Source organism: Eubalaena glacialis, chromosome 18, assembly GCF_028564815.1.
Source record: "Eubalaena glacialis isolate mEubGla1 chromosome 18, mEubGla1.1.hap2.+ XY, whole genome shotgun sequence".
In the NCBI taxonomy this organism is placed as follows: domain Eukaryota; kingdom Metazoa; phylum Chordata; class Mammalia; order Artiodactyla; family Balaenidae; genus Eubalaena; species Eubalaena glacialis.
In genome coordinates this window covers 14,787,791-14,812,862 of record NC_083733.1, presented here as the reverse complement: position 1 = coordinate 14,812,862, position 25,072 = coordinate 14,787,791, and the positions used below count along the sequence as shown (strand labels likewise).

At 41.7% G+C, this 25,072-nt stretch overlaps 1 protein-coding gene across 1 annotated transcript in view; it reads left to right on the top strand.

The window, feature by feature from the left end:
• The window catches only part of PHLPP2 (PH domain and leucine rich repeat protein phosphatase 2), a 69,723-nt gene extending 48,679 nt beyond the window's left edge, over window positions 1-21,044 (top strand). Inside the window, exons 10-19 of the mRNA XM_061173055.1 lie at window positions 349-409; window positions 3,635-3,730; window positions 5,021-5,176; window positions 7,439-7,639; window positions 13,038-13,200; window positions 13,412-13,542; window positions 14,691-14,801; window positions 15,641-15,835; window positions 17,286-17,517; window positions 19,694-21,044. Coding sequence (XP_061029038.1) covers window positions 349-409; window positions 3,635-3,730; window positions 5,021-5,176; window positions 7,439-7,639; window positions 13,038-13,200; window positions 13,412-13,542; window positions 14,691-14,801; window positions 15,641-15,835; window positions 17,286-17,517; window positions 19,694-20,848 — 2,501 coding nt within the window. The 3' untranslated portion in view covers window positions 20,849-21,044. The remainder of the gene's footprint in view (window positions 1-348; window positions 410-3,634; window positions 3,731-5,020; window positions 5,177-7,438; window positions 7,640-13,037; window positions 13,201-13,411; window positions 13,543-14,690; window positions 14,802-15,640; window positions 15,836-17,285; window positions 17,518-19,693) is intronic.
• The last annotated feature ends 4,028 nt before the right edge of the window (window positions 21,045-25,072 follow it).

Genomic DNA, 25,072 nt, shown 5'->3' with positions numbered 1-25,072 from the left:
AATAGATCTTTATTGGAGTATAATTGCTTCACAATACTGTGTTAGTTTCTGTTGTACACCAAAGTGAATCAGCCATATGCATACACATGTCCCCGTATCCCCTCCCTCTTGAGCTGGGGCGAAGTGAGAGTAGCATCAACATATATACACTACCGAATGTAAAGTAGCTCGTGGGAATCAGCAGCGTAGCACAGGGAGATCAGCTTGGTGCTTTGCAATACCCACTGGTTTTCATCTTTAGTTCATGTCAGTAGGTGACATCAGTTTTCATCAGCTTTCCCCCTTGTTTATTCTCAGTTACATTCTTCTTTGGAGAACGTCACTAACACCAATCTGTTTTCTGATTAGGGCTGACAGCAGTGAATGTCTATCCAGTACCCAGTCTGCTCACTTCTCTAGAACTCTCCCGGTGAGTGTGTCTCATGAGGGTGGTGCTTGTTTGATTCCTGTATTTAAGAGATATCTGTGGGCACTTTGACAGTTTTGAGGTACAAGAAATGCTAATACATTGAAATATTTGGATGACCAGGAGAAGAGCAAAGGTTGAGTGGAGGAATAAGTTTAATGGCCATGCTATTTAGATAAAGGAAGGTCCTCTTGAAACAGGAAGGTGCCTCTGAATTACTCATTGTTAAAGTTTGTGGATTTAGCATGAGTTGTAAACAAAGACCTTTTTCCCCTCCATGGCAGTGATTTTCTTTTTCCGATTAGAATCAGATAATTCTTGGTTTTTAGTGACTTAAAATGTTGTTCTCTTATTTTTTTTATACTCTTGTGACCCATGTTAATCTGATTTTCAGAGATATTAATTATATTCAGGATTTTATTTCTTCTGTTGGTGGTCAAGAACAAATGTAAATGAAATTTGCTTTCTTTCCTTCATTCATTTTTAATACTGTGTTAGGCATTCAGGAGTCACTGGCTGAGTTTTACAGTCTAGTGGAGGGTTTGACCATCAAATAAGCAGTAAGAGGGCAGCATCATAAGTGCCGTGAGTATAGAGTGCTAGAAGCAGGTAGAAGGGGCAGTGGACAGAGTCCTATATGCTCAGGGTTTTCATAAAGATTAAAGGAGACAGTAAACGCAAAATATGTAGCATGGTGCCTGGCATAAAATGAGTCTCTCAAGAAATATTAGCTGTGATAGCCAGGTTTCTTTTTGTTGTTGTTACTTTATCATCATTATTATTAAGCTATTGTTCTAGATTCCCTTCCATCCATTTCTTTCTGTCATATCTTCCCATCAAAACCCCAACATGGATCAAGACTAAGATTGATCTTCCCCACTGAGCTTGATCATTACTGAAGAAGATCATGTATTTAGTTTCCAGCCTCATCTGGAGTCTCTTCTGCCGTCAGCTCCTTCGAGTGTCCTGACATCTGTTCCAAATTGCTTGGCTTCTCTCAGCCCCACCGCCCCTCATCTCCTCGGCTCCAGAGCTCAGTTTCCCACTTGACTGGGAAAATAGAGGTCATCATGGGTGATCTCTCTCAGCTTCCTAGCCCCTTGCGTAAATTCATGTAGATTCATATCCATTCTCTGCTTCTTTCCTCTGTTCAAGGCCAGCCCAGCCATCTGTGCCTTTGATCCCATCCACTCCCACTGCTCTGGACCTTGCTCTGTTAGTCATCCTCCTCCTCTCACGCGTGTTCGGTGTTTTTCTTTTCCTTGGTCTCTGCGCACACTCATAGCTCCTCTGTCTTAACAAACAAAAAATGTTCCCTTTATCTTGCAACCCCTGTAGTTATTGTCTGTTCCCTCATCCCTCTGATCCCTTTTGTCCAAATTTCTCGAGAATTATCTGCGTTTCTTGGCTCAATTTCCTGTTCCCCTTTGTTCACCCCACCACAACTGGCTTTAGATCTCCTCTTGTGGAACTTTTCTGTATTGACACTGTTCATCTTGTTTTCTTTTCTTCAAATGTGCTGTTTCTTTGGCTGGCGGAGACAGTGTGATTTTTTTTCATGCTGCTCTGACCATTTCTTCTGTCTTCTTCCTTAACTCCTCTTTCTTAGCTAGCCCTTTAAAGGTCAGTTATCCCAGGGTCTGTCTTTGGCCCACTGCACTTCTCATTTGACACGATCTCATTTACTCCCAGGATTTCACTACACTTCAGTGTCAGCATCATCCAGATCACCAGTCCAGACTCCTTCGTTCAGCCTCAGACCTGTATGTCCAATGTCATAACAGATGTTTCAACCTGCACTTCTCCAAGTACCTCAAATATGTGCAAAATTAAATTTATTATCCACCCCTCCACCCGCACTTTAACTTGTCTTGTTTTCTGTTTTGGCTTTTGGCATTATCATAAGACAGTCAGATCCAGATGGACACCACTGAAATTCGTGATTCCCAACCTCATTTGGAGCTTATCAGTCCTTTCTCTGGATAGGATTTCCCCTCTGGTCATCTAGGCTAAAGCCTAAATATCACTTTTGATTCTTCCCTCTGCTCCACTCACACGTCTAATCCATCTCCAAGTCATTTTGATTTTTGTCTTCTAAATGTTTCTGGCGCCCCTCCCCTCCCTTCCAGGTGTGTTACTACTCATTGAGGTCCTTATCATTCCCTGTCTGGAATTCTCTAACAGCTTCCTGATTACGCTTCCTTTTACTAATATAACCACCTCAACCAGACCTCTGTGTAATCACAGAGTGAGCTCTTAAAAGTGCAAAACTGCTCACCAACCCTTCAGTGATCCCCCTACATCTGCAGGATAAAGTCACAACCTCCTAGACATGATTAGATATTTCTAGCCTTGTTTCTTCCCACTCTGTGCTCTGTATTGGCTGCTCCAGCGTCACCAAACTGCTTATTATTCTTTTCTTGCCTCTGTGCTCTAGCTCATGTTGTCACCTCTTGCTTGGAATGTCCACCACACCTCCGGTGTGTACAACATTCTTCAGATTCTGCCCCAGATGTCATATTTCTTAGGGAGCTTCCCTTGAAGTGCTTCCTTCACTAAGCAGTCAGAGCAGCATCTGCGTTTCTCTCACAGCACTTATTTCATTCTGCCTCATTGTATTGATCCATCAATCAGTAGATACTTTGAGGCTTAGGGAAGCTAAGTAACATCTGAAAATAAATTCCTGTGACTGAATATCTATCTGCCCAGTGCTCTACTAAATATTTGAATTCACATTCTAAATGATCCGGAACTTTTCTCCCACTAGTTATCTTTTGTCCTTACTTCCTCACTTTTATTCATTTGGTTGATTTTTTCCCAGAATTTGCTTCTCTTCTCCCCCCATCATTACTTGAGGAAATCCTACTCATCTTTGAAGATTTGTTTAAAATGCCTCTTCTTCCTTTAAGGCTTTCCTCCCCTCTCCCCATCCCATCCCACTACCTATGTGCTTTTCTATACTGAAGGCCTTTGTATCTTCAGTGAGCCCGCAGCATGCTTGATCCAGTGTCAGGCATGTATGTGTGCTTGTCTCTCTCCACGTTTCTATCAGCGACATTCATTGAGCACCTACTGTATTCCAGGCAGTGCATCAGGTATGCCTTGGGGATAGTGCTTCTGCCCTCAGGGAGCTCAGGGGACCATTAACGACACAGTACAGACTAGTGAAACGGAATGAGTTCCACTCATCATCTTAAATGATGCCTTTTAATTATTTATTTTCTGCAGAAACCTGCTTGAGTGTGTCCCTGACTGGGCCTGTGAAGCTAAGAAGATAGAAATATTAGATGTGAGCTATAATCTCCTGACAGAGATTCCTGTGAGGTATGCATGTGTTAATGTATATATTATGTGTATATTTAATTAATTTTCCTATATTTGGGTTGCCTTTCAAGGGTACTTTGATTCATTTGCTCAGTAAATATTGAGTATCTGCTAAGTGCAGGGTAGCGTGAGTGCCGTAAGGAATACAGTAACGCCTAAGGCCTGCAAGGAACTTAGTAAACAGATAGTCGGGGTGACTTGTGCAGAGGTAACTGTGATAAAATGTAACAAGAGTTGCTGGCATAGGTCGGTGACATGATAGTGATAATAGAACCTTTGTATTGGATGATTTATTATGAGCTGGGCAATGTTCTAAGACCTTCACTTTCATTATCTTATTTAATCCTGTATCAACCTTATTTTATAAGTGCTGTTATCCTCTTCTTACAAATAAGGAAACTAAGGCTTAGAGTGGTTAGGTAATTTGTCCAACATTGCACTTAACTAGGAAGTGATAGGAGCTGGCATTTGAATGTAGTCATTCTTACTCCAAAACCTCACTCTTGGTCACTACACTATATAAATAAAATGTTTTAGAAATTCAGAACTTTGGATAATTAGAGAATGCTTCATGGAGAATGCCTGTTTGAATTGACCTTTATAAGATGGTAGGATTTCTGTATGTGGAGGGGAAAGATAAAGGAGTTGGGAGTTGGGAGGGGGGTGTATATTAAAAAGTACCAAGATGTGAAATGTGAGGTTATTACTTAGTGGAGTCTTTAAAAGTAAATTAGAGGGTTTGTAGCATAGTAGGTATGAACACAGCTTTGGAGTCAGACTTTAATCCAAATCCTGACTATACCATTTACTACATTTGATGTGAGATCTTTGGCAAATCAAAGTCACTTAACCCTTCTGGACCTAATAGTTAAATGTCCTGGCACATTTTAAGAATTGAATAAGGAGTAGTGTTTGTTATAATAAATTTTGTTATTAGCTTATTATAATCAGTTATATTAATATTAATAAATTCACTGAATTTTTGGTGCTATCTGTCTAGATCTAAAATCTAAATTGATTTATTACACAAATTGCTTTTTTTGTTTAGACGTGTTCTGGGCTGTGTGCTTTCATTAATTCACCTTTTCCCTGAATGACTTCCTGGTGGGTGGTGGGTAAACATGAGGTTGTGGCTGCTTTCTTGGCTCAGGCACCTGTCAGTGATTATACTGTCTAGAAGAACACAATTCTATTAGTTTACTGATTTTAGTTAAATAGCCAAGGGCAGACTCAGGAAGAGAGATTTAAGTCAGTTTTTTGTTGTTGTTTCTTTGTGCTCTATCCCCTTAGAATCCTTAGTAGCTTGAGTCTTAGAAAACTAATGGTGGGACACAATCACGTGCAGAACCTTCCAGCGCTGGTGGAGCACATCCCTCTCGAGGTGTTGGATATTCAGCATAACTTGCTCACCAGGCTGCCAGATACCCTCTTCTCTAAGGCCTTAAAGTAAGTACTGTGGATTTTATTTAGAAGAGCAGAATCATTGGCTAAGCAAACTGCCTGGACTTGTCATTGGAGTGACCTTTGGAACCATCTTTACAGAGTGTTTATCTCATAATCCAGCTATGGGTGGAGACTTATTTGCAATTTGTATGGAATAAAATATGACACTGTCTTTTTTTTATATAAATTTATTTATTTATTTTTGGCTGTGTTGGGTCTTCGTTGCTGCGCGCAGGCTTTTTCTAGTTGTGGCGAGCGGGGGCTACTCTTCGTTGCAGTGCACGGGCTTCTCACTGCGGTGGCTTCTCTTGTTGTGGAGCACAGGCTCTAGGCACGCAGGCTTCAGTAGTTGCGGCACACGGGCTCAGTAGTTGTGGCTCACAGGCTCTAGAGCACAGGCTCAGTAGTTATGGCACATGGGTTTAGTTGCTCCGCGGCATGTGGGATCTTCCCGGACCAGGGATCGAACCCGTGTCCCCTGCATTGGCAGGCGGATTCTCAACCACTGCGCCACCAGGGAAGCCCCATGACACTCTTATGAGGCAGGAATCTTCAACTCAAAAGGTGAAATAACCATGAAGTACTTAGGAAGTTACAGTGTTGTAAACAGATTTAAAGAGCTTGGGAAGGTTCAGGCTTTCATCTCAGAAAGCCTCTTTGATCTTCACATAGAGGTTTCAGCATTCTGATACAGCTTCTTTGGGTACTTTTCAGCTTTTGCATTAGGGCATACCACTGAAGTTAATTTAGTTTTTGCTTCTAGCTTTGCTAAGCTATCATTAAGTTATATTCTTTATTTGCAGGGCTTTTTTACTCCCTACTTTGAAAACTGTGCATTTAAAGTTATGTTGTTCCAAAAGTATTATTTACTTTCTCATTGTAAATTAACAAATAGATAGTATGTCTTCTTATTTTAATACCTGTAATCAGGTTTATTTAGTATGTCACCATTAAATGAAAATTCGTTTTTAATTATAGTTTTCTGCAATATGGAGAAGGCAGTATTGTTCTTCAATTTTGACATGGGGAAAGCAGAGAGAAACAGTGGTAATTTAACTAGGCTGGCAGTTTATATATCTCTTAATGTGTAATATGCTTGGTTGGAGTTTCCTAAAAATAAAATCTTTGGAAATTCTAAAAAAACATTTGAGGCAAATTTTCTTTTTGGAAAGTTTTAGTGCAGTAACATTTGTTAATTAATAAGTATTTGTTAGTAATGCATTACAGTGCATTTCATTCTGATGACAGTCTGAATAAAATTAGTTTCAGCTCTAGAATCTTTAGTAAGGAGGTTACCTAGCAGTTGTAGCAAACTGTCAATAATATTTAATACTAACTCTGCACAGAGCACTTTTGGGATATATGAAGACACAAACAGACACACAGTTCCCTCAACAACTTAAAAGCTAATTAGCAATGTGGATCATACAGTTTGAAGAAGACTTAAGAACACAGAAGTTTAATAATATTAGCTGCCTTTTACTGAGCATGTTCTGTATGTACTAAACACCATGCTAGGCAGATTTTTAAAATCATACCGTGTTTTACTTCTTAGATTGGTGAAGATTAAAATGAATTATGATACTCAGGGTTGACAAAGGTGTGACCAAATGCAATCATATATCCTTCTAGTGGCATAGCCTTTCTGAAGTATACTTTGATATATAGCCTTTCTGGAGCTCATTTTGGCAGTATATGTACAAAAATCTTAAAGATATATGTAGCCTTTGACCCCACATATTCTGCTTCTGGGAATATGGCCTAAAGAAATAATTGGGTGAGGACTCAGAGGTGCTCATTATAGTGTCTATAATGGCAAACAATTGGAAACAGCCGATATGCTCATTATTAGGGGATTATAGGGGGATTGGCTAAATAAATATGATCCTATTAAAATCAGACAAACATTTTTCTAAAGGGTATCCTCACAGTTCATATATTTGTGAACATGATACTCAACAACATCGTTTCAGTGGTCATGCAGACAGTAAAACATGAAACTGGGTTAGAATAAGACCACCACAGAATCCCGGGAACACAACTAAGCCTGCATTCTTCCCTCTCTACTTGGCTTACACGAGTTGAGTAGAAGGAATTTTGTTTGGGTAGGATCAATCAGAGAAAGCTACCTGGAGGAAATTACTTTTGTCATGAGTTTGGGAGCACGGAAAGGCAGTGTTACATACTGAGATGGCATGATGGTTTCCACACAAGAAGGCAACCAGTAGCCATAAAGGAAATGATGATTTGCATGTGTTCTGTCAGTCTCAGATACTTGAATGCATCTGCAAATAGTCTGGAGTCTCTGCCATCCGCTTGCACTGGGGAGGAGAGTCTGAGTGCACTGCAGCTGCTCTACCTGACCAACAACCTCCTGACAGATCAGTGTGTGCCCGTCCTGGTGGGGCACCCGCACCTGCGAATCTTGCATCTTGCAAACAACCAGCTACAGACTTTTCCCGCAAGGTAAGCAAACGCGAACTTTGATCGTATCAGATACATAACATGATTTTGCATTTGTCAGACTACGTCACAGCTATTTTACTGGGTACTCTTGCTTTATGCTGACCGACTTACTGGTGCTGTGATTCCACTACTTGAATGGGAAAATCTGTACCCTGTTGTTAAGTATCAGTAACCACAGAGGTTGTGGTTAAAACGTGTTTAATTCTTAGTTCTACTTACTTAATAGTGGTCTGAGAATTTTCAACCTAGAAAGTACAGGCTTATGAGATAAATTCTGAAGATAATTCTTTCTTTTCTCCTGTCAGCACTGATATATAAAATACTGTTGAGTCCATTAACTTGTTCATTTTTATATATGTTGAATGCCTACTCTATGTCAAGTACTATGTAAGTACTAGGGAAACAGTGGTGATTAAGTTACAGTCTCTGTCCTCAAGGAACTTGCAGTCAAATTAGGGAAATAGACAAGTATCTAGGCAGTTGCAATGCAGTATAATAAATGCAGGATGTTAAAGATATGCACGGGTAGCTGCACTGAAGAGATGAATAGTGTTTAGCCAGACTACATTTATAAGACATAAGAGATATTTAGTGTTGTCAAAGTTTTTTTTTTTTTTTTAACATCTTTATTGGAGTATAATTGCTTTACAATGGTGTGTTAGTTTCTGCTTTATAACAAAGTGAATCAGCTATACATATACATATATCCCTTGTCAAAGTTTTAAACAGTGTCAGTGGAGAAATAAGTATCTTCCAAAATACACTTGATTTAAAAAAATTTTTTTTAGAAAATTTGACACCAGAGGCACTTCCCTGGTGGTCCAGTGGCCAAGACTCCATGCTCCCAATGCAGGAGACCTGGGTTCGATCCCTGGTCAGGGAACTAGATCCCACATGCCACAATTAAGAGTTTGCATGCCACAACTAAAGATCCCGCATGCCGCAACTAAAAGATCCCACATGCCACAACTGCAGATCCCACTTGTGGCAGCGAAGATTTCGCATGCCGCAACTAAGACCCAGAACAGCCAAATAAATAAATAAATAAATATTTTTTAAAAAAATTATTAGGGGCTTCCCTGGTGGCACAGTGGTTGAGAGTCTGCCTGCCAGTGCAGGGGACACGGGTTGGAGCCCTGGTCTGGGAAGATCCCACATGCCGCGGAGCAACTGGGCCCGTGAGCCACAATTACTGAGCCTGCGCGTCTGGAGCCTGTGCTCCGCAACAAGAGAGGCCGCGATAGTGAGAGGCCCGCGCACACCGCGATGAAGAGTGGCCCCCGCTTGCCACAACTAGAGAAAGCCCTCGCACAGAAATGAAGACACAACACAGCCCTAAATAAATTAATTAATTAATTTAAAAAAAAATAATTAAAAAAAGGAAAATTTGACACCAGAAAAATCCATTTATACCATAAAGGTAGTCATTAAAAATCATGTTTTCAAAAACTAAGAACATAGGGAAATAACATTTGATATAATTTGAATGAAATTTTATATATATATTTCATATAAAATTATATCATATTTGATACAATTTGAAAAGAAAACTATTTATTTATTTATTTATTTATTTATGGCTGCATTGGGTCTTCGTTGCTGCGCGCGGGCTTTCTCTAGTTGTGGCGAGTGGTGGCTACTCTTCGTTGCGGTGCGCGGGCTTCTCATTGCGGTGGCTTCTCTTGTTGCGGAGCACTGGCTCTAGGCGCATGGGCTTCAGTAGTTGTGGCACATGGGCTCAGTAGTTGTGGCTCACGGGCTCCAGAGCGCAGGCTCAGCAGTTGTGGAGCTCGGGCTTAGTTGCTCCGCAGCACGTGGGATCTTCCGGGACCAGGGTTCGAACCCGTGTCCCCTGCATTGGCAGGTGGATTCTTAACCACTGCGCCACCAGGGAAGTCCGAAAACTATATTTTTATTCTAATTTTGTTTCACAAATTTTCTTAGAAATGTGTTAAAGTTGAAAAACGTAGAAATTGTAATTTTTGTGGTTATAAAATGAGATATTTGGAGATATTGATTGCTTCCTTGAAAGAATTTGAACAATGGCTTTTATTAATTAATTAATTTTTTTTTTTCCAGCTGCATTGGGTCTTCATTGCTGCGCGTCCGCTTTCTCTAGTTGTGGCGAGCGGGGGCTACTCTTTGTTGCAGTGCACGGGCTTCTCATTGTGGTGGCTTCTCTTTGTTGTGGAGCATGGGTTCTAGGCGTGCGGGCTTCAGTAGTTGTTTCTCGCGGGCTCTAGAGTGCAGGCTCTGTAGTTGCGGCACATGGGCTTAGTTGCTCCAGGGCATGTGGGATCTTCTTGGACCAGGGCTTGAACCTGTGTCCCCTGCATTGGCAGGCAGATTCTTAACCACTGGGCCACCAGGGAAGTCCCTGAACAATGGCTTTTAAAGTGAATACAGAATCTTAATTTCAGGATGTGATAGATCTCTTGAAATCCTATCAGATTAATTCAGTTGGCCTCAAATATGTTCATATAAAGTGCAAGTGACACACCACTGACAAGTTACATTAGTTTATGAAGCTGTTGGGAGATACTAGATGTAATACTCTGAAACTAATGAATTCCACCTAATTTGACGATACTCTTTACTGTTGGGGTGGTCAAAAGCAGGCTGATAGAAAACTTAAAACGCACCTAAGAATATGAAACTAAGAAGTTAGAAGTAAGGATAAGAATCAACAGGAGATTACACAAAATTAGAATAATCTGAATACAGATGATAAAACTAAATGGGGGATTCCCTGGTGGCGCAGTGGTTAAGAATCCGCCTGCCAGTGCAGGGGACACAGGTTCGAGCCCTGGTGCAGGAAGATCCCACACGCCGCAGAGCAACTGAGCCCGTGTGCCACAACTACTGAAGTCTGCGCGCCTAGAGCCCATGCTCCACAGCAAGAGAAGCCACCACAATGAGAAGCCTGCGCACCACAACGAAGAGTAGCCCCCACTCACCACAACTAGAGAAAGCCCGCGCGCAGCAACGAAAGACCCAACAGAGTCTAAATGAATGAATGAATAAATAAATGAATGGATGAATAAATGGAATTTAGAGCATTATTTTAAAGAAAATGTGTGTTCTGTACTGAATAATAAATCTCCTGTGAAGTTATCTCCTGAACAGTGTTATAATTGCACAGGCACAATCCCAAGTCTTCTGTTTCCTTTGGACTATTTTCAGAATCTAGCACAGTTCTGGGTGCTCAGTAAGACACTGAATGAGATACAGATGCTGCGTTTCTATCTGTAAGAGGATCCAAGTAGGGAATCGTGTAAGAGAAAAGCGTGAAATTTGGACATGGGAATATTTTTAAAATATATTATTAAGTAAAATAAAAAAAGCAAGTTATTAAACAATACATATGATAAGCATCATGTTTTAATTCGAAACATAGAGTTTCATGCATTAAAAAGGCCAAGACTACTCTCCACCAAATTGTCATCAGAGATTAAATCTGGTTGTGGGATTAAAAGTTCTTTTTTTTATGTTCATCTTTATTTTTCAATTTTTTTCAGTGAGTATTACTATTGTAATAAGAAAGAAAACAATTTTAACTTACTGAGCTTAATTATTACAAAGTATTTATCAATTTTCTAGCAATGAAAATTATCAATATTTATGATATATGAAAAGGGCAGGATATAAATTTCATGTAAAATCTACATATGAAAAATTTAGCAGGAAATTCAGCAAAATGAAAATAGAAATTTTTTCAGATTGGTATTATTGTTGATTTATTTTCTAAACTTTCTATGTTACAGCAGTTTATTATTTTTACAGTGTTTAAAATTGGTAGATAAGGAGAAATCAGAGCAATTTGTAATAATCTGATAAAGGTGTTAGGCCATCTTAAGATGTTTTGCTTACTGTGTAGAAAACTGCTTACTGGAGGGAGAGTGTGAATTGCCTGCATCACAGTCCTTAGCACAGCGCTGTATGTATTCTAGGCACTTGATAAATGTTTACTGAAGGTGGATTATGTTATGAATAACTGTAGAAATTTATTTATTTATTTTTAATTTATTTTATTTATGGCTGTGTTGGGTCTTCGTTTCTGTGCGAGGGCTTTCTCTAGTTGCGGCAAGCGGGGGCCACTCTTCATCGCGGTGTGCGCGGGCCTCTCACTATCGCGGCCTCTCTTGTTGCGGAGCACAGGCTCCAGACGCGCAGGCTCAGTAATTGTGGCTCACAGTTGCTCTGCGGCATGTGGGATCTTCCCAGACCAGGGCTCGAACCCGTGACCCCTGCATTGGCAGGCAGATTCTCAACCACTGCGCCACCAGGGAAGTCCCTATTATTATTATTTTTTAAATTTATTTTATTTATTTAGTTTTGGCTGTGTTGGGTCTTTGTTGCTGCGCGCGGGCTTTCCCTAGCTGCGGCGAGCGGGGGCTACTCTCTGTTGCGGTGCGCGGGCTTCTCATTGTGGTGGCTTCTCTTGTTGCGGAGCATGGGTTCTAGGCGCGCGGGCTCAGTAGTTGTGGCGCACAGGCTTAGTTGATCTGCGGCATGTGGGATCTTCCCAAACCAGGGCTTGAACCCGTGTCCCCTGCATTAGCAGGAGGACTCTGTACCACTGTGCCACCAGGGAAGTCCCTAGAAATTTAAAACTAAAAGAAGGGAATTCTCTGGTGGTCCAGTGCTAAAGAATCCGCCTTCCAATGCAGGGGACACAGGTTCGATCCCTGGTCGGGGAACTAGGATCCCACATGCCTCGGGGCAACTAAGCCCTCGCACCTCAGTTAGAGAGCCCGCGTGCCACAAACTACAAAGCCCACGCTCTCTGGAGCCTGCGCACCACAACTAGAGAGAAGCCCACACGCCACAACAAAGAGCCTGCGCATGACATCAAAGAGCCTGCGCACCACAACAGAGATCCTGTGTGCCGCAACTAAGACCCAAAGCAGCCAAGAATTAAATTAATTAATTAAATTTTAAAAAATAAATTAAAAATAAATAAAACTAAAAGCAATCTTAGTGATGATTTAGTACGACTTCTTTATTTTATAGCCAAGGCTATTGATGTCCGCTGACACTAATCTACCCAGTATTTTGCAACTAGTTAGTGGCAAAGCAAGTACTGTAACTGGTCGACCAACCCTAGGCTGATGCCAATTCAGCCACTTCCTAAAAGTCAGATAATAGGAAGATGTTCGTGCCCTGAAGATCCAGCAGCTGCAGTAGAAGCGCAAGGACGGTTCAGCCCTTGAAATGCGCTGAGAGGGAGGGAAATGAGGCTGAGGCTTGGCGGGAGTGTTTGTTCACCCTAGTGGCTGTTTCATTCTGGCTGGTCATTGGGCAGCGGGTCGGTCACCTGTGTACTCTGGCAGCTGTGGAACTTGTTTGGCAGCTGCTCATTTCGGTGCAATATGGTATTTTGGTGTTTCCTTTTCAGCAAACTAAATAAATTGGAGCAATTGGAGGAACTGAACCTAAGTGGCAACAAGCTTAAAACCATCCCCACGACCATCGCAAACTGCAAAAGGCTGCACACTCTGGTGGCGCACTCCAACCACATTAGCATTTTCCCGGAAATACTGCAGTTGCCTCAGATACAGGTACTTCTGTGTGCTGGAATGATGTCTGGGGGTGATGGGAGGAGTGTGACTGAGGTGGTTCTCTTCTCATAAGGAAGAAGAAAGTGGCAGTTTGGGATCACAGTATATTTAATTGACTTCTGGGAAGAAATTAAATTCCCTTTGAGGATATAGTAGGAGATTGACCCTTAGGGAGTTAAGAGTTAACTTAATGTCTCCGTTTTCCTCTCAGTTTGTAGACCTTAGTTGCAACGACTTGACCGAAATCCTGATTCCAGAGGCTCTGCCTGCTACTTTACAAGACCTGGACCTAACTGGAAATACAAATCTGGTTCTGGAACACAAGACGCTAGACACGTTTAGGTAGGAAGACTTATGAAGTTGAATCCACATGTGCTGTAACTCCCACCAGCCTTGTGTGGTTCTTCTTAAGGACTGTGGAGACCTCAGTTCATTAAAGGAGTAGAATGAATTAGATCATAAAGCCCCTCGGTTCTCTTCTTTGAGTCAGTTTTCCATGGGTGTTCTGTCCAGCAGTCAGCCCATAGATATTCGAACTCAACATCGTGGGTACTGCTCAGCCGCACCCCAGTATCTTTACAGGGCAGGTGTGGGGCTGCACCCCACAGGCCTGCAAGCCCTGTACTTGCCCAACCTCGAGACCAAAGAAAGAGCCCAGAGTCAGCAACAGAGACATCATGTTTTAACGGGTAGGGGGATCTTACGTGTCTGAAGCAAGGTCCCGGAGCAACACCCCACTGTGTGCAGCATCTGGTGGGCAGGACATGGTAGTGTCTTTACGACTGGGGGAGAGGGAGGTTACCAGTTATAGAGGGAGGTTGGCTCATCAGTTACCTGGGAAACGAGCAGAGGCACGCCCCCTCGCCACCCCTTTGATAAGCTCTCATAGTAGAGAGAGTTCTGATCTAAAGATGAGAACAATCACTAGCTGGGGCCGAGTGAAGTGGGGGTGGGGAGGTAGGTATGCAGGCATTTACCGATCAGGCTCTGTGATTCAGAGGGAAGGTCAGTCAGGCGAGTAGGGTGTGGGTGAGGCAGCCACTGGTTGGGCAGGGTCGTACAGAGAGCAAGAGAACAGCCATCCTGAGTGGTCTGATTATACAACAGGCATAGGTAATTTAGGTGGCACAGATCACATTACATTACATCTAAGACAATGCAAACTCATTCATTGTACCAAGATTTAACTGTATCAAAATACTTAAAATAAGTAGACGGTTGAAACTTAGAAATCTTTGTTGTGCTTAGTTTTTCATTGAAATGAACGGCATCGATTATAACAAAATTGGCCCCTATTTCTTCCTCCTACCCCTTTCCTTTCTCTCTCTTCTTGGCCAGTGGGTCAGCATACTACTTTCTTTGGTCTCTCTGGAAATTAGTCTTGGTCTGTCAACAGATTATTTTATAAAAACGTAAATTATTGTTGGGATAGCTTCTGTAAAGTACAGAAGCATATACGGTTTAAACTTCCCTTCCTCCACTTCCGGCAGCCATATCACCACCCTGAAAATTGATCAGAAACCTTTGCCAACCACTGATTCTACAGTTACATCAACCTTCTGGAGCCACGGACTGGCTGAGATGGCAGGGCAGAGAAACAAGTGAGTATCATGGCCATGGAGACTGAGAAAGTTCCCCTGACATCTGGGAAAGGATCTGGTGCTGAAAGCTAGGCCATGTTGTTCTCCTGTTGGACATAAACAAATCACAGAATGCCAACATCAGATAAGATTCCTCTGAGACCATGATCCAGTAAGACAAAACAAGATGAATGTGCAGTCCACAAAACACCCATACCCCATCTCATGGCTAAGATGGGTGACTGCTACTTTCTTTATCAATCACAGCTTTGTCCCCATGCTAATCTTCTTTCCCTGTAGATAAGATTTATTGAGGTGCCCAACCATAGAATAGCCCTGCTTTCTGACAGCACCCAATCTAGTATGATCCCCCACTTTGTTAGATCTTCCCCAAAATGACCCAGGCAGACCCAAATCCTGTACTAGATTTTTTCCAATACCCTCTTATATACCCCAGAGTCCCATGGTGTGCTTTCTCTTGTTGCAAGGCATAATAAACTCAACTTCTGCAGCCACAGGTATGTTGTGCACCTGGGGGAGTCTTTGGCTGAAGGGTGTTGATACTAGTGCTTAATCACTACGAAGAGAAAACACCTAATTTTCCCAGCCTTCCACAGCATTGCAGAGCTAATATGTACTGCCCCTGAATGTGGCTGAATTCCCCCTTTTCTTATGGCATCAACTCTTTAAGATGCTGCTTACTTATCTTCTGTAACACTTTTTTCATGTGTAGATTAGGATTTACTGCTACTCTTCTCCACCCTCAATCAATACTTACTTTTTTAAAGAAGGCTCCCTGGAGAAGAATGCTTTACCACTAACTTTCTTTGTTGTTTGTCTTTCTCCTGTTTCTGTGATAGGCTATGTGTATCTGCTCTAGCTGTGGATAACTTTGCAGAGGGTGTGGGAGCTGTGTATGGCATGTTTGATGGGGACCGAAATGAGGAGCTCCCTCGCCTACTCCAGTGTACCATGGCAGATGTGCTTTTGGAAGAGGTACAGCAGTCAACAAATGACACAGTTTTCATGGCTCACACCTTCTTGGTATCTCACAGGTAAGCAGGTGGGTTGAATAATTCCTAACTCGGCCCTGCTTGTGGAAAATAAATCTCACTAAGCCAGAAGGTCAGGGTCTCAATGATAAGTACAGGGGCAAGGTGAGATCTTGCTCTTTGTTCTGTGACCATTCTCTCCATCAGCATGGAATGTGGGGACGTGGGCTCTTTAAAGAGCCTGTGGAGGCATCTGTTTTCTCTGTTGAAACCGAAGGCTGCTGAGAATCTGGAAAGCCCAGAAATCACGTGCAAAAGGTTGTGTGTGTGTATTTGCATTTCGGGGAAGGAAGGTGGTAATCCTTTATAAGATTCTCCAAAGCGTCAGTGACCTACGAAAGGTTAAGCACGCATCAGATTCTTGTGTTTAAAATACTTATTATTGGGGATTTACCAAGTAATCTCCTCACTGAAGTCTAAGCCACTTAAGGGCAAAAACCCTATAAACCAAACTTGAAAATCTCTTAGTGGCTAATAGAGCATCTTGCACATCAGGTGGGCTGCATAAAGGGTACATACAACTGAGAGGGTGTACCTTTGTATAATCAAGGTTGAAACCGAACAACCTGGAGCCCGAGGTGGTTTTATCTGTCATTATAACACAAAGATGTTGGGAAAGGAGTCTATTTTTCAGTAATGGAATTGAGCCTAGGGACTTGGCAAAATAAAGGGTGTGGGAAAGGAAACTCAGTTTATGAAGCACTTCCCAAGAGCTGGGCACTGTACCAAGCATTTTTCATACTGTATCTTTAATTTTCAAAACAAGCCGTGGAGGTGGGTATTTTAATCAGAAAAATTTCTCGGAGCATCAACTTGCTGAGGATCTATAGCCCATAAATGGCAGAGCTGGAATTTGAAACCAGATCTTTCTGATAGCATCTGCTCTGTACTTAGCATTGTGTACCAAGCGCTGAGGGGGATGGATGCCATGTGTATGGGAGAAATACAAGGAAAATTATGGGCCTTCCTTCAGGGAACTTACAGCCTAAGTAAGTGGTTCACAAAATGTTGTTCTAGGACGAGCAGCCTCAGCATCACCGGAAACTTATTGGAATGTAGATTATTGGGCCAGCCCCTTACCCACTGACTCAGAAACTCCGCGGGTGGGCCCAGAGTTGTCTTTAACAAGCCCTTTGGGTGTTTCTGATTTGTTGCCGTTGGAAGCCACTGAATTAGGTCATTGTAATCTATGATTAGACAAGCAGGAGCAACAGAGAAAGCCGCACCTTGTCTCCTCTTCCCCGACCCTTTTGGTAAAATTTCTCAGCTAAGAGTAGAAGGCAAGGCTGTCTTCACCATCATCACCCATATCAAGAGACTGCCTTCAGACGGAGGAGGGTGAAGCGGCTTCGCTGTCACACGGCAAAAAAACGAGGGAGTCACGGACATGAAGGACCGCTGCTTTCTTCTAAAACTAGCTGCCATGTTTTCATTTTCTTTTCTTTCTCAACAGGAAATTAGGAATGGCTGGCCAGAAGCTGGGCTCTTCTGCTCTCCTTTGTTATATCCGCCCTGACACTGCCGATCCAACAAGTAGCTTTAGCTTGACTGTGGCCAACGTTGGCACATGCCAAGCAGTCCTGTGCCGAAGTGGGAAGCCAGTGCCCCTGTCTAAAGTCTTCAGCCTGGAACAGGACCCGGAGGAGGCTCAGAGGGTGAAGGACCAAAAGGCCATCATAACAGAGGTGAGTCTTGCTCTCCACTGGTCACGTCTGCTCGCCAAATCTAATGAATGCTGTTCTGCCTAGAACAGTGACGGTCCATTTTCTTCCTATCAAGCCCTGTAAATTGTATCCAATCCTGAAAATAGTAATAAAAGAAAATCTAATGAGCAGCTAATGACTAGCAGAAAGAAAAAGCAAATTAATTAGAAATGAAAAATCCTAATTTGTGGTCCTTTAGACATATATATAGCATGTAAAATAAATGTAAATGTCCTCCTTGGTTAATTTTCATCTGGTTTGTTATTCCAAACAGAAGAAAAAAAAGTTTTATAGTTTGACATCCCTGTTCTGAAATGAAAAGTTTCACAGTATTTTTCCTTTTTATATTGTATATGGCTTAGTATACTCTGGTATTTTTTTAATAAAGAAACATCAGTATCTCTATAACTTTTCTCCCTTTTCAGAAGTTAGCATAATGTTTTTGCTTTCAAAAAGACTTTAGCAATTACATGTGAACATTGTTTACTGCAAAGCAGAATTTTGTTCAGATCTTTTGCCCATTTTTAATTGAATTGTTTGTTTCTTTATTGTTGAGTTCTTTGTGTATTTTGGATACAAGTCCTTATCCGAAATGTTTTGCAAATATTTTCTCCCGGTCTGTGGCTTGTCTTTCATTCTTTTAACAGTGTCTTTTGCAGAGCAGAAGTTTCTAGTTTAATGAAGTCCTGCTTACCAGTTTTCTTCTTTCATGGGTCATGCTTTTGGTGTTGTATCTAAAAACTCATTCCCAAACCCAGTCACTTAGATTTTCTTCTGTGTTATCTTCTAGAAGTTTCATCTTTTACATTTAGGTCTGTGTTTTATTTTGAATTAATTTTTGTGAAAGGTGTAAGCTGCTCTGTGTCTAGGTTTTTTTTCTTTTTTGGCATGTGAATGTCCAGTTGTCACAGCACTGTGTTTTGAAATAGACTGTCCTTTATTCACTGAATTGCCTTGGCTCCTTTGTCAAAGATCAGTCGACTATATATGTGGGTCCACTTCTAGGCTGTCTGTTCTGTCAGAATTCTGTAATAAGGACTATAAAAGATTCCATCCAAGGAAGCACAAAACCAAAAAAAGTATCATTATAATGTGGTTGATGCTATGGAGATTCTGGAAATTTGGTCTTAGGAGAGTCTTTCAGTCAAAACAAATGAAAGATAAAAGATAACTTTTTGCTTGATTAGTCTATTACAGAATTTAGATAATGTTCAAATTTTTCTTAGGGAGTCCTAGACAAGTAGGAAACATTTTTATAACTACAGACATTTATTGTTTTCTTGTTATTTGCTAAGCATTGTACTTTCACTGTTTTGTTTAAGCTTCACAATAACCCCCATGAAAGAAGTGCTTTTATTTTCATTTTACAGGTGAGGAAAATAAAATTATAAATTTTGAGAGTTTGTGACAAATTCTGATAAATGAGGCAGGATTTTCACCCAAAGAATGACTGCAACTATGAAATTAGTATATTGAGGGCTTTAGCAGTTTTGCTTGGTTTTATCTTGAGAAGAAATCAGTATGAAGCATCTGGCAGATAAACATTCCCAGCCTGCAGCCAGGGTTATTCCTTTTCCTCTGAGTTTAGAATTTCATCATTCTTGGTACAACCATTACAGAGTAGGTAAATTATGCCACAGATTTCAGACTTTAGGCATTATTCGGTGCTTTAGCTATAAAAATTCTCTCAGCCATTTAATATCTTCAGTCCCAACTCTGCCTTTAAATGAGAAGTCATATTTAGCGACCCATCTGAGTTTTGTCCCCTCCAAGAATACTAGTGATGGGGAATTGATAGTTTTGCTTATTGTTTTCCTAACAGATGTTTCTCTATTTAAGAACATGCTGAGGCCTATACTTCATGTTAGAGCAAATATCTTTTGAGAGGGAGGTGCCTTTTAGCCACTTAATTGTAATTGGTTTTAACTCAGTCCTCTGAACTATTTGCAGAATAATACCCATTTGATACTTTGTCCTTTTAGAATTCTATACATTTATTTTCCGTAAGTCCACTTAAAATTACACAGATCCTAGGAAAAACCACGTAACATGTCAATTCTGTTTTATTGTAGAGCCCTAAGCATTGTGATCTAGAGAGAGATAAAATTCTGTGTCATTGTTGCTTGTTTCTCAGAGTTTGCATTCTGCTTGTCTCTAGGACAACAAAGTGAACGGGGTAACCTGCTGTACCCGGCTGCTGGGCTGTACATACCTCTACCCTTGGATCCTCCCCAGGCCTCACATATCTTCCACTCCACTTACCATTCAGGATGAGTTGCTGATTCTGGGAAACAGAGCATTGTGGGAACACTTGTCATACACAGAAGCAGTCAACGCAGTATGCCATGTACAAGACCCATTAGCGGCTGCCAAGAAGCTGTGCACATTAGCGCAGAGCTATGGTTGTCAGGACAATGTGGGTGCGATGGTGGTTTATTTGAACGTTGGTGAGGAAGGCTGCACTTGTGAAATGAATGGGCTCACCCTCCCAGGTCCTGTGGGATTTGCTTCAACCGCCGTCATCAAGGACCCGCCCAAGCCAACCACTCCTTCCTCCAGTAGTGGTGTTGCCTCTGAGTTCAGCAGCGAGATGTCCACTTCAGAGGTGAGCAGTGAGGTGGGATCCACTGCTTCTGACGAACATAACACTGTTGGCCTGGATGCTGGCTTGCTTTCAAGGCCAGAGAGGCGCTGCAGCCTCCACCCAACGCCCACATCAGGGGTGTTTCAGCGCCAGCCTTCTTGTGCGACTTTCTCCAGTAACCAGTCTGACAACGGCCTGGACAGTGATGACGACCAGCCCGTTGAAGGGGTCATGACAAACGGCAGCAAGGTGGAAGTAGAGGTAGATATCCACTGCTGTAGGGGGAGGCAGCTTGAGAACTCTCCCGCTCTCAGGGAGAATTCTCCTACCCCGTGCCTCGAGGAACGTGCTAGAGGATTAGCTTTTGGGATCCGAAGACAGAACAGTGTGAATAGTGGCATCCTTCTGCCAGTGAGGAAAGACAAGACGGAGTTACAGAAGTCTCCCTCCACTTCCTGTCTCTACGGAAAGAAACTCTCCAACGGCTCGATTGTGCCCCTGGAAGACAGCCTGAACCTCATCGAAGTGGCCACGGAAGCACCCAGGAAGAAAACTGGCTATTTTGCTGCCCCCGCTCAGCTGGAGCCAGAGGACCAGTTTGTTGTACCTCGTGACCTCGAAGAAGAAGTGAAGGAACAAATGAAACACCACCAGGAAAGCAGGCCTGAGCCTGAGCCCAGCGAAGAGGGTCGGACCGAGCTCGCAGAGGAGTTTGACACGGCGCTGTAGTCCTCCCCTGGGGGCCACGGCGCTGGGAAGGCTGTGAGGCGTGGGGTAGGGCACCCTGCCAGGGGCATTCTGCCTCTGCATTTCTAAACCACAGATGAGAGGCGGGTAGAACTCGGAGCCAGAAATGGTGAGAGCTGTCAGGGTCTTGCTCTGGATAAGCTAGTAAACACCATCAGTGTTAAGTTTCACATTTAACCTGCATTGGGACCCCCAGAGCTACTGGGGAGCAGGCAGGCATTGCCCTGTACCAGTCCTACCACCTGCCATTAACCCTTTCTCTCCTAGGATAATTTTGAGAATTTGCCTGCCTGGGGAGGAAAGGGACTATTTCTGTGGAGGAAATAACTGAAGATTGATTCCCTTTACTGATTGCTGCTGTTGGATCTCTGTGACAGAGAAATCACCTTATATCTCAACCTGACGGGATGCAACGTGACTAGTCACATGGCTTTTCCTTCTTCTCTACGAGAATACAGCCTATCAAAATGATGTTTATTGGAAATGTAGAACCAATCAAACAGATAATTTATGTATGTGATGTAGTGAGAGCACTTTTCATTGACTGTGAACTTTTTATTTTTGAATCTGCACTCGAGCCAGTCTTCTTAGAGGCAGCCCAGCGCCTTTGTCCACAGGCAGGATGATCGTCGGGTGTTGGAGCCGGCTATGAGGGTACTAGGAAGGGCCCTGGGAAATTGATTTAACTGTTGGATGTCAGACTGTGAAAGTTCCTGAGAAACAGGGGAGTAGGACCTTCTTTTGGGGATGAAGTTGGGGAAGGAGTGAGGACTAAGACTACTTCCCCCCAAATCACAGAAAGAGAATAACTCCTTGACAGATGTGACACCTGCTGGGAATCTCCCAGCAGGTCACAAGAGAGGCATTTGGGGATTGGCCTCTTTCCATAACATGTGATGGAGATGGCAGTCAGCCTCCTAGCACATAGGGCCAAGGCTGCTGCCGCTCACATCCAAGTAACCTTGAGTTATAGATGACTCTGAACAGACTGAGGCCGAACGAGCACAGATGGATGGATGGAGCTTCCAGGTTAGGCAGGTTCCTTCTCTTACTCTAGAGCAGAGAGATGGTTTTCCAAAACATCAGGAGTGAGTTGAGGGTTCACCTCTTAATGTTTAACAGAGTCTTCTTCTGAAAATGCTTATCCATCTCATATGGTTTCACAGTACTGGGCTCAATTTCTGAAAGACTTAATTGAGAAAATCCTAAGCTTACAGAAAACCTGGTTTACTGATTTTTTTTGCACATTCCATGTAACCCTTGCAAAATGCAGTTCCTTCCATAATTCTGTTCTGTTGCCTTTTCTATTAGAAGATTTACTTAGGAAAATTAATTCCTCTTTATTCCTGTGAAGTTTTGACATTGCTTAATGTTACCCAGTGGGGAATGTGCTTTGAATTTTTAGAATACTTTCACAATTAAAAAGAAAATAGAGTGGAACCATTTTTGTTTCATGAGAAACAAAATGTTAAAGATAAGGTTAATCTATACATATATTTGTTGTTTTTTTTTTTTTGGGCAGGGGGAAGTTTTGTTAAAGCAGTGGTAGAAAACCAGATGACCACTCCACAAATGGTTATGTATCCTCATCTTCTCAGAGGCCCCGTACCCATGTGTGTGTGTCAGTGGGGTACACTCTTGGGGGGGGTTCCATACCAATGGCTGTCTAGTGTTCAACCCATCAAGGATCTGAATTTGAGTCCCCAAGTTATCAGGAACACAACTTTTCTGTGTCAAACTACTGGTTAGCTACTGCAAAATTTTAGAACTCAGGTCTTGATTTGAAGTGGGGAACATAGTGGTTCATGCAAAATTCAGGTGCTGTAAGAAAGATGGGAACAGTAGTGTGTTGCCGCCTTATTTTTTAATAGAAAAATGGGGGGGGGGAATGAAAATGAAGGGAAAAACCCAAGATGATAGTGTTGGAAATTATTTTGGGAATATACCACTTCAATAGTATATAGTCTTTTAAAAATTATCCTTAAAAAAAAAAAAAATTATCCTTTATCTGTGAACCTTTTCTTGTCTTTGTTTCACACCCTACTAATTGGAACCGCCATAAAACCCAGTTATGAAATGACTTTACTAAAAGTAAATGTATTTACTTTTTAGTCAGAAGGACCCTAAAGTTCCAAATGTTCTTTTATGTGGTAGATTTATGTTCAGGAAATGTTAGGTTGTATGAAAACCTTTAATGTAGGCTACACCAAAACTGACTACTCTTTTTTGTAACTTCCTTTGATTCATTTCCCTCTATAATTGCTCTTTGTTAAAACAGGGGATGAAAAGGCCATAGCCCATCACCAAAAATACACAGAACTCTTTTGACCTATGAAGTCATTTACAGTTATTGTGTGATCTGATTAGGTTGTCAGGTGGTGAAAGCCAGTAATGTGTCTCCAGGTGAATGTAATCTACTTCCCAGGACTTCACCCAGAGGATGTGTTCCCCAGGTGGGCAGAGGCCCGTTGATCTCTAGCCCAGAGATCCCGGCCTCTGCATGATTCTCAGGTCCTTGTGCGTACCTCCCATTTAATAGAGACATTTAAGAGAATTTCTGAAAGAACATCACTCCTGCTTAATGGAAGCAGTCCAGGAGTCCCATGGAAGAAAGAAAAATACACAAGTCTTGGCAGCCATGGTATTTTTATTTTTATCCAAATGGACTGAAAATACATTTGAAAATTTGAACGCTAGTATGTCATAAATCTACCGTGCTACCATAGAGTCATTGAATTACCACTCCTCATTACAAGAGAGGGCTTTATTATACTACTGTAGAGTGCATGTGTGCAATAAGTTGATGACTTCATTTTCCTGATGTATAGAAGAACCAACACAAGCAGCTGGGTAATCATTGGGTGCTATTTTCTAGGAGATGGAGCCGGTGAGGTTTGGCTGATCTACTGAATATCAAATGATGCCCTTCTTTCCATGTAGGCTTTCAGCAAAAGCAGGCACTTGGAAGCCACAGGCTCACCCTCTCTATCTACTCAATAATTACTAATGAAGAGACCTCCATAAGGGAGCACTTGGCTGTTATTGATAAATGTACCAATTATTAAATAGTCTCCAAGCCATTCAGTGATGTCCTCAGCATCACTATAGAACTGTCTTGTGTCACTTTTTACTTCCCTCTGGGTGGGGACTTTCAGACTCCCCCAATCATGGAGGCAAGTTAATCTTTCTCTCCAGTTAGTGACTTTTGCCCCATAGTTGGGTAAGCACTTCCTGGGTTGAGAAAAGCATCTACAGTAAATCCTGCTCTCTTTCCCTCATTTGATGATCATTCAATCACACATAAGCTCCTTCGAAATTTCATGCACTTCTCCCAGAAGCTATAGGGTTTTCTCTCACTGTTGCCAGTGGATGTCATCCAGACAGTGAGTTCATATCTTATGGTTTTGTGCAATCATTGTCATATTGTAGTCCTAAGACTCATTATAGTGTATTTTTGATATTTTTGAAATGTGTTAAATTTTTTAATTCAATAATATGAGCCAGAGCATGTTGCAGCAAATCTATTGTTTGTAAAAAAAATAATAAATAACAATAATAATAAATAAAATAAAATGGAGTATCTTTTTCATGGCTTTGTTTTAAAATGGAGTACCTGTTATTTTATAAGTACTTTATTTTAGCATGAAACTGTAATTTTCTCTAACTTGTATGTGAAATTAGTTTCTTAACCAAAAGCACCTTTAGGATTTTTCTGCTTTTTCTTGTTGTAGGGGAAGATAACAAATGAAACCACATTCCATAACACTCTATGAAGCTATGAGTTAAGGCAAGAATAAATATTTTTGATCACCATTTAAGCTGAAATAGCAATAAAGACTTTTTACATTAAGAAATATTATATTCTGACTTGGTTTATATGTTTAAAGAAATCCCAAAGACAGGAAGCATGGTCCTTATTTCCATGCAGGTTATTAGCTGACTACAGGGAACTTAATTTGTAAATAATCTACAGCTCCTCTTAAACAAACCACAGAACTACCAGTGATACAGAGGAACTAAGTGGGTAATCTGGCCATCTTGTCTGTCCTAGTGGCTTTGGTGTTAGAGTTTAAGACAGTGGTGAGTTTTGGCTCACAAAGTACGTCTAATCTAGCTAAGTCTCTAAATTGTTCCCCTCCCCTCTCTCCATTGGTTGTCTCCCATAATCTCTGGACTTCCAAGCAAGATTAGCTACCTCTCACTCCA